The 15,940-nt window shown below is 35.7% G+C and overlaps 1 protein-coding gene across 1 annotated transcript in view; it reads left to right on the plus strand.

Moving 5' to 3' along the window:
- Positions 1–15,940, plus strand: part of CEP192 (centrosomal protein 192) — a 162,506-nt gene that overhangs the window by 44,313 nt on the left and 102,253 nt on the right. Inside the window, exons 13-18 of the mRNA XM_039846883.1 lie at positions 5,195–5,370; positions 7,868–7,917; positions 10,314–10,434; positions 11,985–12,133; positions 13,258–13,402; positions 13,847–13,968. Of these exons, the coding sequence (XP_039702817.1) occupies positions 5,195–5,370; positions 7,868–7,917; positions 10,314–10,434; positions 11,985–12,133; positions 13,258–13,402; positions 13,847–13,968 (763 nt within the window). The remainder of the gene's footprint in view (positions 1–5,194; positions 5,371–7,867; positions 7,918–10,313; positions 10,435–11,984; positions 12,134–13,257; positions 13,403–13,846; positions 13,969–15,940) is intronic.

Genomic DNA, 15,940 nt, shown 5'->3' on the forward strand with positions numbered 1-15,940 from the left:
TCTTTGATTTTAGAAGTAAAAAAATTTATACACATGCATAAATGCATAGACAAGTCTGGAAGTCTGTAAACCACAGTGTAAATGGTAGTTATCTATTTGATTATCTAAATGGTGGAAATACAGGCAGTCTTAAAAAAAGTGTTCTGTTCGAATTCATAATTGAATATTTATGGGTTGAACATTCTTTAATGTTTATTCATTTTATTTCTGTTGCGAATTGGTTCTTGATAATGTTTAGATATAAGCACTTTATGTCAAAAATGTTAGTTAACTCTGTATATTCATTCACTCAGTGTGTATTTTTGACTGATTGCCTATTATGTGCCAGATATTTCTAGGATATAGCAGTGAACAAAACAGACATTAAACACAACAAACTAAAAATTAAAATATGCCAATTTTATTGCATGTTAGAAGGGAAAAGTGCTAGAAAAATAGAACATGGTAAGTATGATTATTAGGGAGGCTGAAGGGAATGGTCAGTGCGAGTCTCATTGAGGAGGTATAAGATGAGAACAAAGACTTGAAGGAGGGCATTAAAGGAGGGCGTTAGCCATGTTGACATTAGGAGGAAGAGGATTTCAGGTGGAGGGTGCAACCAGCGTAAATGCATTAAGGTAGGAACACACCCAACATATTCAAAGGGCAGAAAAGAGGCTGCAGTGGTGAGCAAAGACTTTTACTTTGAAATGGGAAACCATTGGGTTCCATGTGAGTTGTGTTTTAAAAGTCTCACTCTGGCTACTCTGTTGAGAATAGACTGTTGGGAGGAAGACTAAAAGCAGGAAGATCACTTAGGAAGTTTGATTATCAAGGGAGTGAGATAGTTGGAGAAGAGAAGAGCATTAAGACTTGATGTTTAGGTTCTGTAATATTAAAAGCTGGGGAGAGAAGGAAGAGACCTAGTGACTAAGAATTAGTCTTCAGAAGTAGAAAGAAAACAAAGTGTCTCCGAAGTCGCGTGAAGAACATTTATAAAAGAGTGATTCAGTTGTGTCAAATAAATGAAGTCTAAGAAATCACCATTGGTAACCCTGACAGGTAGTTTTGGTGGAAGTACAGGGAGGCATAGTGGCCCAACAGAGTGAATTTAAGAGAATGGAGAGTTGGTATTGGAGTCAGTGAGAGCAGACAACTTGAATTCTGCTCTCACTGACTTCTGCTGCAAAATATTTGTCTGCTCAGTGAGAGCAGACAACTTGAATTCTGCTCTCACTGACTTCTGCTGCAAAAATTTTCTTCTGGAGCAGAGAAATAGGACTGTGATAGTTGGTAGGGGTGGTGGGTCAAGACAAGTTTCTCTTTTTGTGATGGGATGAGTTACTGCATGCTTAGATGGTAATGAGAATGATCTGGAAAGGGAAAATTTGATTATGTAGAAGAGACTGACTGTTGCCATGTCTTTGTGTAAATAAGAGATTAGGATCTAATGTCCATTGTGGGGAATGACTTTAGAGAGATTGGACCATAGATAGTTTCTCTATTAACAGATGGGGAGGCAGAATATGTGGGTACATATTATGGTAAGAGTCTGTGGAAGTTGTCTTTTCAGTGCTTCAGGTTTCTCAGTGAAATAGGAGGCATGGCCATCAGCTTGGTGAGAGAGGAGGAGGAGGAGGAATTGGTGATTTGAAAAGAAATGTAAACAATCCTATGGGAATGTCGGAAAGTAAATGGACAAGGAATAGTAGGATTGTCAGACACTTGAGGGTTATGGTCACGAATTTAGTGTGAGACTGCTCAGTATGATTGTGATGTTTTCTCCAACCACATGAAGCTGTAGGTGTGCTGGCAAGGTATAAATAGAGATTTAGGATTAACTGGGATTATATTTTGATGAACACGGTGAGGGACAAGGGAGTTGAGGTGTATGATAACTGGCCATGGGATTTAGGTTAAGAAAGAGAAAAGGATATCAAAAGGGTGAGGGAGAGTGAAATGTAGTAGTGTGAATGGATTAGAGGCTTGAGGGGGTTAAAAGATTATAGAGTTGCAGTATTAGGGTAGATGACATGAGGATTTAGTAGGTGGTTCTAAGCTGAGAGGCTTTAGGGAGAGTGATCTGGAAGTGATACTGAGGGGCATAGTGGACCATGAATTTCATCTCCACACCCAGTGATACTAATGTTGTAGGAGAGACAACAGTCCTGTCCCCCTATGACAGAGCTTAAGGAGAGTAAAGTCCTTATAGGACATCCAGGCTTTCATTAAAGCAACGAGGTGAAAGGAATGTTAGAAAAGGGGTGCAGGAATACCAAGATTTTGCTGATTCTGCACTGTAAGGTACCGTGGAAGGGTTGGTTTGTTGGGAAGGAAAGAGGGGATGTGCAGTCTTGTGGAGCTTAGGATGCCAGCAGTAAGGAGTCCTGAACTTGTAGGGACTGAATAAATAGGGACAGAGAACATCATGAAGTTAGTCTCAGTGAGCTGATGTTGGTGATAAGACAGTAGATGTGAGAAGAGGGGAGAGAAATATTAGAAGTAATCTCTTGACGCTCTGATAGAAGTGCAGAGGTATGAGGAAGTAGTCTCGTTGACCCATGTTAACAGAAGATAGGAAACCTGCTGGCCTCACTCTTGACTTCTGTTGGGGTGGTGGGGCAGAGTGCTTTGTGGCTAGCCCTTGCCTCTGTTGAGTAATCTGAAGACCTGGGTTTAGTCTAAGAGCAAGGGCTTCCTGTGGCTACTGTGATGAAGGGTCCACAGCCTGTAGAGCCATGCGCTTAGTCCCCTTGTTAGGGATGGCTTCATGACCCTTTCTGGGGGAGGACAGAGTTTGTGTGTTTTAAATGTCCTTATTCTAACCTTGGAATTAATACTTTAGATGAGTATAGAATTTAAAGATGAAATAATTTTCGCAGAATTTTGAAGGGATTGCTTCATTGTGTGAGAAACTTGGATGTCATTTTGATACTTGATCCTTTGTATCTGAACTATTTTTTTCCCCTCTGGAAACTTACAATCCTCTCAGAGTGCCTGCTGGATGGGATTTCCTCTCCTCCCACTCACTAAATTCTAATTGTCATCAACCCAGAGATTTCTGTGCTTTAGTTCTAGATAATTATTGTTTTGGCACTTTTCTATTTTTCTCCCTTTTTCTGGAGCTACTATTTTGATCTGTTTCCATTGTTTTTCCTATTTTTTTCTTTTTCAGTGCAAAAAAAATAGATAAGTTCCTAATTTTTTCTCATCTTTCTGTTAAATTATTTGGCAATCATAATTTTGAGAGCTCTTTTTTCTGGTCTTTTGTTTTTTTATAATGGCTCCTTTTCGTGGATGTATGAAATAGCCACTTAAATGTTCCTGAGTGTTCTAATTGAGATTTTTTTAAAACTTATATTAATTATTCTTTGTCTCTGGGTTGTAGTTTGTTCATCTTTTTATCTCTTGAGCTGTTCTTTTTCGAACTATGTCTGATTTGTGGCTACTTCTAGGTTGCTAGTGTGGGCGTCCTCAGCTGATGGGTGTTTAGGTCTCATTTCCATTAGACCTCTGTGTGAGTGGGGCAGTGGTCCTGGCCAGCTTCACGTTATGGTGAGCAGGCTGGGGTGGGGGAGTATGTCTTAAATTCATGCTGAGTGTTAAATGCTTTATTCTAGGCTGCTGTTACTACCATAGCTTTATTCTGCATGGATGTTTCCTGTGACTCGTCTGGAGAAGAGCCTTATTCCTGGGTGTTTAGTGACATGTTGACACTGCTGTTTAGTTTGTATGGGTTGGGGAGCAGGAGTGGAGTACTGCCTGGCATGGTTGACAGAGTCTCAGTCAGCCCCTTTCTTTTGCTCTAGTCTTCTGCCCTCCTTCCGACTGTTGTCAGGAAACGTTACCGTGGTTCTTTCAGGCAGATTTGCTTCTGGGCCCTTGTGTTCTCATTCTGGACCATCTTTCTTTTCTCCTGCTTTGCCTATCTGCTTTTCAGATTCTAGAGTCTGAGGTAAGCTTGTGCTAGGACTGGTGGCTCCTATCCAGATTGCTTCACTTTTATAGGTGGGCTTACTGATATTTTAATGTGCTCCTGGAAGTTGCTTTGACATTTTTACTTGAAGCTTATGCCTTAATTTGAGAAATATTGATGGCCTAATAAAAAGGGATACCTATAGGTTTGAGGAAGTAGATTTTGGTGGTGCCGATGGTTATTTTAGAGTGCCCTTAACTGTCTGTTATCCTAAAGTTCTAATGATCACATTATATGCTTTTCATAGGGGAGGGCTTTAAAATTTGAAAATGAACCTGAATGTCCTGACTTGTTCTTTATTTCATGTCACCATCTTGCCCCTCCTCCCTTTTTCTTTTTTTTCTCTGCCACATGACTTCGTATCCATTTATAGTCTTTCCACCTACTCCTATCCTCTCTTTTACTCAGCTTCTATTTGGTGTAAACTTTTGTATACTTATCTGTGAATGCACCTTTGGTTTAAGCTAATGGCTTTTTATGTATTACATCCCCAATAAAGAACTGGAGAAGCTGGGAAGTAAATTAGGGTTCGAGATTTGCCTTAGACACAAAGGATTAGAATTTGTAAATTATGGAAAGGCTAATTTCTTTTCATCCATACTGGCTAGATCTGAGTTTGGGTCTAGGTGTCAGTTTGTCAAATGATAAATTTGCATTTAGAGTCTTTTTTTCTGCAGTTCAATCGCCTACCCCTCTTGCTGGTGAAATGGCTCATTGAGTTGCAATAGACCCAGTAGTTTGGGAGGAAAATTACTTTTAAGGAAAAACATTTTCATCCATACATAATAACAGAGGTAGATAGAAAGATAGGGACAAGAACAGTAGCAAGGACTAACAGTAAAACTTTTATAGCATTTAGCAATTCAGACAATTAGCTATTTGGCAAATATACAAGTATCCTTTAAGTCTGTCCTATTTAGAAAACTGACTTTTTCTCTAGAAGTGATAGTTTCAGAGATAGTTATTTGGGGGGAAAAAACCTTATCAGTTGAGAGGCACAGTAGCAGTATGATAATGTATTTGATTTTGGTAGACTGTCCATCACTGGATCCAAAATAATTGTGCAGTCCTTAGGATGTTACCAGTTGTGATTTCTGGCTAGTCCCAGAAATGTTTCTTTTCACTGTATCCACTTTTTTCTTTTTGAGAGATAAAATACATAACTGATTAATGGATATTTTAGAGATTTACCCTACGCAACTAACATTCCATCATCATTCTGTTTCCTAATAAAAAAAGTTCTGTCTCTAGGAAAAAGATCCATATAGAAAGCCAACATTTGTCAGATGCTGTCCTCAGAGAATCAGCTTTTCCTAGCAATCTAGCAAAAACAGAAGAGGAGGAGGCTACAACTGTAGAATCCTTTCAGAGCCAAGATCCTTGTGTTAGGATTTTACCACTGGAACAAGTGCAAGGTACTGAAGTATAAGAAATTGTTTTTTAATGTATATATTTTAATTTCCTTTCTCATTTCTCTGTCTTTGGACGGGTATTGATCTTAAGCTGTGATACTGTCAACTGAAAATGCTTTGGTTTGGCATTTAGCTATTAATATCATGTTTATAATACTTTTATAGGAAAAGGTCTCTTCATTGGTCTCTTAATTTTCTTTCCTGATTAAGCCGAAATCTTTCCTTTGGAAACCATGCTGTCTGTTGGCAACAGCACACTTTATATTCAAGACGAGGAAACTGTTTCTAATATACCGTTCATATTTCTCCCCACCAGTTAATTTATATTCTTATTAAGTCTTTTTTGTTCCTAAACTTTTTATAAGAATTATAAATTCTTAAATTATTTTTCCTAAGAAAATCAAGTCGAACACTTTTGAGTAGTATGAAAAATTGCTACCAAATTAGATCTGGGAAAGAAACTACAAAAATGAGGGGAAATTTTTAAAATAATAAATTTACAAATTTCTGTCAGATTGCTTTAAATACTTTATGTTCTCCAGAGAAATCAAGACTAGAAATTGAAAACTGTGTAATATAAGCTTATGTAGCAAAGATAACGTGTAACTCCATACTGTGGTTCAATACTCAAAAGGCCTTACTTGAGCCCATGTTATAAGATAGATGAATGAATGCACATTTATATGTTTAAGTTAAAAAATTTAAGGGTTGTTTGTATTTCTCTTGCTGAAAAAAATATGTATGAATGTAGAATAGCATTAACTCCTTATACTCACAAGCAATAAAAGAAAGAAATTGGACTTCACAAAAATTGAAAACTTTGTGCTTCAAAAGACACTATCATGACAGCAAAAAGGCAACCAGAAGTTGGGAGAAAATATTTGAAAATCTTGTATATGATACTAGCATTCTGAGTATATAAAATCTTACAACTCATTAAAAAAAAAGATAATCCAATACTACATGTAAATGGGCAAAGGATTTTAATAAACATTTCTCTAAAGAAGTTGTACACATGGCCAATAAACACATGAAAAGATGCTCAACTTCTTTAGTCCTCAGGGAACTGCAAATCAAAACCAAGAGATAGTACTTCATACCTACTAGAATAGCTATAATCAAAAAGATGGAAAATAGCAAGTGTTGGCGAGGATATGGAGAAATTGAAATCCTCATCTATTGCTGGTGGGTATATGAAATGGCACAACTGTGAAAATAGTTTGACAGTTCTTTCAAATGTTAAACACAGCATTACCATGTGATTCAGCAATTCCAGTTCTAAGTGTATACCCAAGAGAAATGAAAACATATGTCCATAAAAACTTGTACATGAATGTTCAGAGCAGCATTAGTCAGAATAGCTAAAAAGTGGAAACACTTAAATCTCAGTCAACTGGTGAATGTATAAACAAAATGTAATGTATGTCCATATAATGGAATAGTATTCAGCCATAAAAAGGAGTGAAGTATTGATATGTGCTTTGATATGAATGAACCTTGAAAACACGTTAAGTGAAAGGAGATAGACACAAAAGGCCACATGCTGTATGATTCTATTTATCCATAGGTAAATGTATAGATACTTAATAGGCAAAAAGAATAGAGGCAGAATGTAGATTAGTGGTTGTTAGGGCTTTGGGGGGAGGGGAGAATGGGGAGTGACTGCTAATGGGTACAGTGTTCTTTTCTGAAGTAATGACAATATTTTGGAACTAGAAAGTGAATAAGGTTGCAGAATCTTGTGAATATACTAAAAGCCACAGACTTTTACACTTTAAGAGGGTGATTTTATGATATACAAATATTGTATCAGTTAAAAAAAAACCTCCTATACACCTATCCCACAGTTTCAGTTAGTATAAGATTTTGTCATAGTTGCTCCATCTCTTCTCATTTTTTATTATTTTGTTTTTTTTTTTTTTTTAAAATTCCAGGCGTCATTTTGTTCCTGTATATTTCAGTATGCATCTCTGAAAATATGGACATTTTCTTACATAACTACTAAGTGCTATTAAGACCGCTAATAAGTAGTAGTCTAGTCCATATTCAGTTACTACTTATCTCAGCTGGTTTGCTTGATTTTGGGTCTAAGAAAGGTTATGTTATGGCACATTTATCGTATCTCTTAAGTCAGTGCCTTACTGAGATAGGCCAGATCAGTCACCCTGTAGATTGTCCCACTGTTTGGATTCGTCTGTTTGCTTACTCATGGTGTTATTTCTCTCTTCCCCATATCCTTTGTCAAGCAGAAGCTAGCTTTAAAGTTTTGATTATATTCATATTCAAGTGTTTTTGGCATGTGTGTCATTTTTTATGCTTACCCACCCCAACAGTTTTTTAATTTAACTGACCACTGATGAGTTCCAGAGCATCATTTAAAAGTGCTGTGTTCTGTTCAAAGGGAAAAGTTTTTAGTTCATTGATTTGCTATTTTTAGATATTATTGAGTATTTAGATAAAATAATTTGGTCTCAGTTTTTGTTTTTGTTTTCTTAAACAGACTCACCTATTGATTTTTATTTACAATCATGGATGAATAATGAGAATAAGGTAATCATTGATATATTTGTTATCAATATCTAGAGTTATTAGAGTGAGATTTCCTAGTTCACATATGTAAGTGAGGTGCTAAGTAGAACTGACATTTGCTAGACATCTTCTACTTATAAATAGTAAAAATAAGATACTGCTTCAAGTAAATAGGAAGTTGAGAGCAGTGCTGGTCCAGGTCCAGGAGCTGTCTATTCCTGGGCTGCTTCTGTCAAGAAGAACTGACTGCCCCCTCTGCTCTGCTGCTCTCTGTGCTGGCTGCCTCTAGAATGTTGGCTCTGTGAAGGTAAGGGTTTCTCTTTGTTTCATTTAGTGGCACATAGTTGGCACATACTCAGTAATTTGTTGAATGATAGAGAAGCTGTTTTCATTTGTAAGCAGCCCAAGCCTACACTCTTTCACATTTGTGATCAAAAAAGAAGAGCATGGTTTTTCTTGGGATAAGTTTAAAAAAAAAAAGGAGAATAAGTTTAATGAGCTCACTTGGGTCATATGTCCTCCCCTATGCAAATCACTGAGCCAAGGGATGAGTTGGGATAAAACACTGATTTATGAGTTGCATCTTATGTTTACTTTGTATGTGTGTGTGTGTGTACGTGTGTATATGTGCATCTGTGTCTATACATGCACAGATCGAGCAATATGACTGACAACCCCACCAGGACCACATGAAATAAAAAGATGGGTTCTTCAGAGGAAGGGACGCTGAGCAGATAAACAGTTTGTCTAGCATAAACAGTGAACTGGGATTTTAGGCCTATAATCTCATATCTGTAAGACTTGTTTAAAACATATAAACTAAGTATTTTTAGAACTTATGAAAAGGAGATGTGATTTTGGTTTTACTTTCATAAAAACTTATAAGATAATTTTTATAAAACGGTTACAAAAGCATTTAAGTTATTTCCCTATGCCAAGGGTTGGCAAACTGTAGCTCATTGTCCAAATCCAGCCTGCTGCCTGCTTTTTTAAAGTTATATTGGAACACAGCCATGCTTATTTGTTTCTACGTTGTATATAGCTACAACAGTTGAGTTGAGAAGTTGTGACGGAGGCTATGCTGGCAAACCCTGAAATATACTATCTGGTCCTTTACAGAAAATGTTTGTTGACCCCTGCTCCATAAACTTGCTCATTGGGTATAACCACTATTAAGTTTCAAGTGTGAGAAGTGCTTTTTATAGGAAGTTCAGATATGGTCAAATTGAAATTGAGTTTGAAAGCATGATTTCTTCAACTGTTTAGAGAAAAGTGGTTTCTAAAGAGAGAGAACAGTTCTTCCCTTTGATAGGTAATTTATTTTCTTAAGATGGTTGAAGAATTGACTTCCGAAAAATATTAGAAATCATTGATTAAAAAGAAGAGGGACCATAAAACGGGAAAGTAACAGAACAAGTATAGAAACATGAGATACTTGAGGAAAAGAGGATGAGAGCAGAAGGAAAATAAATGTATTAAAAAACTTAGACCAGAGCCAGCTACTACTGTATTTGACTTTTAATTTGGCTTTGTCTCAGTAGTCAAAACAGTGAAAGAAGTATGTTTTGTTAGGTCTCAGCATCTAAACTGTAAGAGCTACACCACTTTAGCAGACTAGAGATGTTTTCCAGTATCTCTCTAGTTCAGTTGGCTCATGTGTAAGGCACCAAGCATAGCAGAATGAATGGAGTTCTCAGCATTTGTGACCAAAAAGGCAGAGGTGTTTTACATATTGTTCTTTGTCATACAGATTTTCCCCCAGTTTTTTATGAGGAAAAATTTCAATGCACAGCGCTTATATTCCACAACATTAGACTCTGGCACATTAGATCTTTATGAGAATAACTCAGCACTGCCCTCTACAAGTATATAATTGCATTGAGAGCCCAGGTTTTTATCTTAAAAATTAGTGTGCATTTTGCAGTCTAATTGTTAAGATGGTAATGTTTGATATAAGATCAACATTTAGAAGGAAATGTGGTGTTCAGGGCCAGAATGTCCTTAGCAGACTGCTGTGTGCTCTTAGGGTTATATGGTTCTGGGTTGAGGAGCAGAGAAACCAATTGTTCCGATGGAGGTGCCAAGCTCAACTTTGCTATTATCTTCATTTCCTACCACAAGCTTTGTGTTGCTCAAATTCAGTTATGTATTAGTATACCATCTATATTGCTAGGTCTTCCAAGTGTGTGTATAATTTGAGACCTTAAATTTTAAGGATGTCTCATTGGGTGGGTCAGGGGAGGGAGGTGACATCGAGAGAGGAAGAAAGTTATTGACACATATAAAACAACTAGCACTTCATTGCCTAAATTGTGAATTACACACACAGAGCACATTGGCAGTCCTTTCTGCAGCATTGTGCTATGGTCTGCAAAGCAGTGAGTGTGCTTCTCTTACATGCATTATATTTCTCATAGATTTTTGTTCCTGATGCTGGAAAACATTTTGAAGACAAGAATTTAAACAATGACTTAAGCCATACTAGTTTACTAGAAAATGAGAAACTTATGTCACTGACAAGCTTGGAAGATTCTTCTGGTACTGTAAAGTAAAGTAACTTGTGTTTTCCTAGCCCTTACCTTGCCACTCCACGACTTTCTGTTCTTGGTTGTAGTAGTTCATACGCCAGCTTATTGTTTCTTTACCTCCTACCTTCCAGCACTCAAATGGCCAATTCTGTTAAGTGATAGAATTTTTAAAACTTATTTCTATGTATCTTGATATAATTATGCTCATCCCTTAGTTTAGTATCATAAGGGTACGAAGTAGTCACCCTAGGTTCCACTCAGAATAAAGCACTATGTTAAGAAATTGGGGGGACAATGAAATATTTAGCCTCTGCTCCCTAAAAGACCTGCTAAGTGAGAAAAGAGATGTATAACTAAACCTTCAGCTGTATTAAGTATATCTTAACAGAACAAATTGTGCAGGAATCATAGGAAGGTGACAAATTCTGAATGAGGAAGCTATCTGTGAAGCTTTATTGAAAGAGGATACAATTTGTCCTCTTTCTTGAAAAGGCCTGTGATAGGCCTTAACATAGATAAGGGCAGAGAAGTACATTTCAGGAAACAGAAACAGTTTCAGCAGAGGTCTTTAATGGTGGTGTGTTGTGTGGCGTATAGACCATGATTTGGAAATAGCCAGTGGTTTTGTGTTGCATGTTTACAGCACCTGTAGGAGGCTGAATTGGGGAACAAACCCAGAAGTAGGCAGGTAGCAAATATTCCATGGCTTTGAAGGCCAGGCTCTTGGGCTGAGTGGGATAAATATAAATAAATTCAGAACAGGTTTTGCTGCCAGAGGTTTTAGATATTTTTTGATGGTGGAATTATGGATAAGGAATTATTGATTTGAATTTATATAGATCTTTGTTTTAGTAGGCTAGATTCTTAGAGGCAAAATAGCTAAGTCAAAGGTTATGAGCATTTTTAAGGCTTTTAATATTGATAGCAAAATTATCCTCTTGAAAAGGCGGTGATAACTTACAATACCATTGCTAGTGATTGAGAGTTCTAGTTTTATCTTGCTTGCCCCTGCTGGGTTGGGTGTCAGAACATTAAAAACCACTACTAGTGTTGTTTATTTTTTTGTAACTTTTTGGTTTTGGAGGTTGAACATTTTTTAATCATAATTATTAGTGTTCAACTTTGTTATATCATTTTTCTTTAGTTCCTTCTTTCTCAAGATCAGATATTTGAAGTTTTATTTTACATTTACTAATTCCGCTAGAATTTATTTTTACTTTTATGTTGGGTTTATCTATCCTTTTTTTTTGAAAGTTACCATTTGCCACTCCATTTTCTGAATAATCTGCCATTTTTTCCACTGATCTTTGATGCCATGTTTCTTATATCCTAACTTACTATGTACAACAAGATTTATTTTTGTCCTGTCCTATCAAAGAATTTTTTAATTTCCATATTTAATTTGTATTGGAATACTCATAATGATTTATAGACTGAAATTATTTTTCTCATGTCATATGTTAAAACAAAATTGCATGACTTTTATGTTTTATCAGCCTTTGATTATAGTTCAGTCGCTGCTTTAAAGCCTGTTCTATATTTTTTTCTATTTACCAATAGATGATGATATTGATGATGAAGAGTTTTATGATGATCATTTGGAGGCTTATTTTGAGCAACTGGCAATTCCAGGAATGATATATGAAGACCTAGAAGGACAGGAACCCCCAGAAAAAGATTTTAAGTTACCTACAAGTGATACTGGTCAGGTATGTTCCAGTTGTTACGGTTTTTCAGAAATTTGACATTAAAAAAATTATTACTGGTCTCATTGGATAGTAACATAAAACTTAAGCTTTTGGCTTTCTTGGGACTCTTTTTCCCTAATATAAAATGATGAGAAAGATCTTTCCTGCTTCCTCTTTTCCTCACCTACAGAAAAATTAAGTAATAGTATAATGAACATCTGTATACCCCTCATCCAGATTGACCAGTTGTTAACATTTTGCCATCTTTGCATTTTCTTTGTCCCTCCATGAGTACTTCATTCCTGAATCATTTGAAAGTGCGTTGCAGATTTTGACATTTTACTCTGATACTTCAGTATTTATCTCCTGTGAATAAGGACATTTTCCTACATAATCATAATTCTGTTATCTAACTTTGACACATTAATTCATATTAATATGCAATCCATATTCAGATTTACCCAGTTGTCTCCAAAATGTCCTTTTATTGTTTTTGGTTCATGATTTAATCAGGAATTACACTTGAATTTGGTTGTCATGTCTCTTTATTCTTTCAGTTTGGAGTAGTTTTTTTTATGTCATTAAACCTTTTATAAAATCTAGGCCTGTTTTGTAAAATGACCCATAAGCTAGATATAGCTGATCAGTTTTCTCCCTCCTGCTAGATTAAACATTTGGTCAAGAATTCAGTTTAAACATTTTTCTCATGAACAGATTAAATGTAGGTGATGTTGTGTACTTCTCATTGCATCATGTCTGGAGACATATAAGTCTGTTTGTCCCATTATTGGTGATGGTGTGTTTGATTATCTTGGTTAACATGGTGTCAGCCAGATATCTTATTGCAAAGGTGCCTTTCTTTACCCCTTTGTTATCAGTAAGTCATCTGTGGGATGATACATCAAGGTCCTGTGAACATCTGATTCTCCAGCAACCTTTCATGAACTGGGTTTAGTATCATTGCTGAGGCTTTCCAGAAATAACAATCACATTGGTGGTTACAATGGTGATTTGTCCGTTTCCTTCTACATTAACTAGTTGGCATCCTTCTATACAAAAGACTTTCTCTGCTCTCCATGTTTTCCCTCTCAAAATGTTTGTTTTTAACTTAAAAAATTAATATAGCCAAGATATTCTTTTGACAGGCAAATGAAAACTATAGTTTAAACTATAAATCTCAGTCAGAAAATATCAACTGTCTGATTTCCCATGGCTCGCACTCTTCGGGAAATTCTGAAACAACCCACAGAGAGTCTGAGGAAGACCATGTTGTTTGTCTACCTGGGACCAGTATGTATTGAAATATGATTCCTTTGTTTTTAAACTCTATTTAATTTTGCATTTTTTTAAAAAAATTCTTTTTATGATTTAACACGTATTAACCCTTCTATCCCCTCAAATCATGAAAAAGCCTAAAATGTTTCAAAACAGCTTTTAATAATACCTGAGTACATTGGTATTATTAGAAATATTATAATCTGTATTTGTATATTACAAATGATCGTGCTCTGATCAGACATTTGAGAATTAGAAATGAGTGCTCTGTATAGTAACAGTTTGTCATGTTTACTGTTGCCTCATACTGATGGTTATTTTCTCTTGTATGCAAATTGGTATATTTGTCAAGAATACTAAATATTAGGTTTGCATAAAATAATTTGAATAGCAAGAAGCAGTTATTACATTAGATTACTGAAACTTTGACATTGCTCCGTTATTTTTCTTATATTTTAGGTAATTCTGATAGTAGAAGGTATATAGATGGTGCATTACCATTTTTCTCTAGTACCTGGAAAATTGAAAAAGAGAAAGAAAGGGCAGAAATTTCAAAGGGTACTGTTCTACATTGCGGAAGCGTAAGTTTATATGCATTTTCTTTAAATTTTCTATGAAAAGATAGGTTTTTGTATGATAGTTGTTTTCAAAGAAACAATTATTGACTTCGTGAAAAATGTAGAAAACAAAAAAATCCTCTGTGTGTTTGTATGTATGTATCTTTGATATCACTAAGATTGTATTTAATATATAATTGAATATATTTTCTTAAATATTTAATGACTTGCATTTAGATCATTCATTTGAAAAGTTCTTCAGCTCAGTGTTGACACCTTAAATAAAAAAACAAACAGATCATCTTTAACCTTGCTCAGGCATGTTCATTTTTAATTATTTCATTTTTTTCTCTATTTTTTAATGGCACCCCATTATTCCTTTGCTTGAAACTTGGTAGTCATTTCTGACTCTTATCCCTTTTTAAAAAGCAGTGTATGCCTCAGGATTGTATGATGGTTTTTAATTTAGAGGGAGTGTGTGTGCTTGTATATATAGAGACAGTTGTTTTATCCTCAGAGTAATCCCTTTGAGTGTATTATTAAAGTAGCGAGTGATAATGGGGTTGTTATTTTAAAAGTGATGAAGCTCAGAAGACCTAAATCCTGTCAATATATCCTCAAGACTGTGCTTAGACTTATTCTTGTTCAAGATACTTACTACTACATGTCTGATTTCTTGTCCTGTCTACAGTATTTTTATCATTCTGTTATTTGTCAGCACCAGGTTAATCTTGTTACAGTGGGGGTGTGTGTGTGTGTGTGTGTGTGTATTTTTTATTCCTCTGTGTGTGTATTCTGTGTCTCTTTAAAATTAGTAATCCTTTAAATGCTTTATGATCTGCCCCATGTTAATATTGTACATTATTTTGTATATTCTACAAATCCCTGTTCCTACTTTTTTTCTCCTCTCCTTTCCTAATTAAGATTATAATCTTTCCAGTCACAGGTCAAAACCTTAGTTACTTTTCAGTAACTCTAGAGTACATTAATTTGTCTGAATTGCTATTATAGTGATTGTTTTTTACAATATAGTACTTTATTCTATATAGGAATATTTTACTTGTCCTTAAGTTGTATGTTTAGCAGCTTCAAGAATTGTTACTCATCACAGGAGCCAGTAAACATAAAAATACAGCAAAAGGCCCCTCCCATCAGGTAACCAGAACAGGAGTTTATAGTCAGTGGGTTTTCTTCCTAGGACAGATGTTGGTCATATGTATACCTAAGAATATAGTTATAATTCTAATGTATTTAGTTAACAGACATCTAGCCATCAGCTGATTAGAGGTAGCAAATCAGGAAATAAAAGGGAGATGGCGTCTATTAATCTTAAAATGTGATAGTTGATGAATTTTATAAATGTCTATCTGTAGCCATTTAATTTTGGGTTAAGAATCATTTAATTTTGTTATAGTAGTTATTTTTCTAATTAGTGACTATTTGTCACTAAAAACAATAGTTTTAATATTGTTTAGTACTTACAAATTGCTGGGAATCTTGGTCAGTCAGGTATTTCAACAAAAAAAATTATCAGTACCTTTGCAGTAATAGATATGGTGCTTAGTGTAGTAGGCCATACAAAGATAATCTCCTTTCATGAACTTAGTCAGAAAATAAAAGAAATACTTAGATAACTGTAAAGTAAGGTGGCATCCTGGGTGTTGAAGCTCATCATACCTCTTGAAGGAAGTCCTCAGGCTTTGACCAGCTTACATTCTAAAAGTTGTCTGAAGTTTGGAAATTTTTCTGTGTAAGTAAAAACATAATTTCTGATGATCCATTTTTAGTTCTTCTAAAAAAGTATTTCATCCATAAAATAGCCAGGATCTGTAGGAATGTCCAGGCTCTCTGAAGGCGAAGCCCTGAGGCCCTCAGCAGTGGTTGAAAGGAAGGCAGTAAGTGTGGAGGAACTGTGAGGACTGGCTTCTGGCAGCCAAGGTTCAGGACAGTGTGGAGTAAACACATTCATCAAAGCTTTATTGCTTGGATGGGGGAA

The sequence above is a fragment of the Pteropus medius genome, unplaced genomic scaffold, assembly GCF_902729225.1.
Source record: "Pteropus medius unplaced genomic scaffold, Ma_sr-lr_union100, whole genome shotgun sequence".
NCBI classification, from domain to species: Eukaryota; Metazoa; Chordata; class Mammalia; order Chiroptera; family Pteropodidae; genus Pteropus; species Pteropus medius.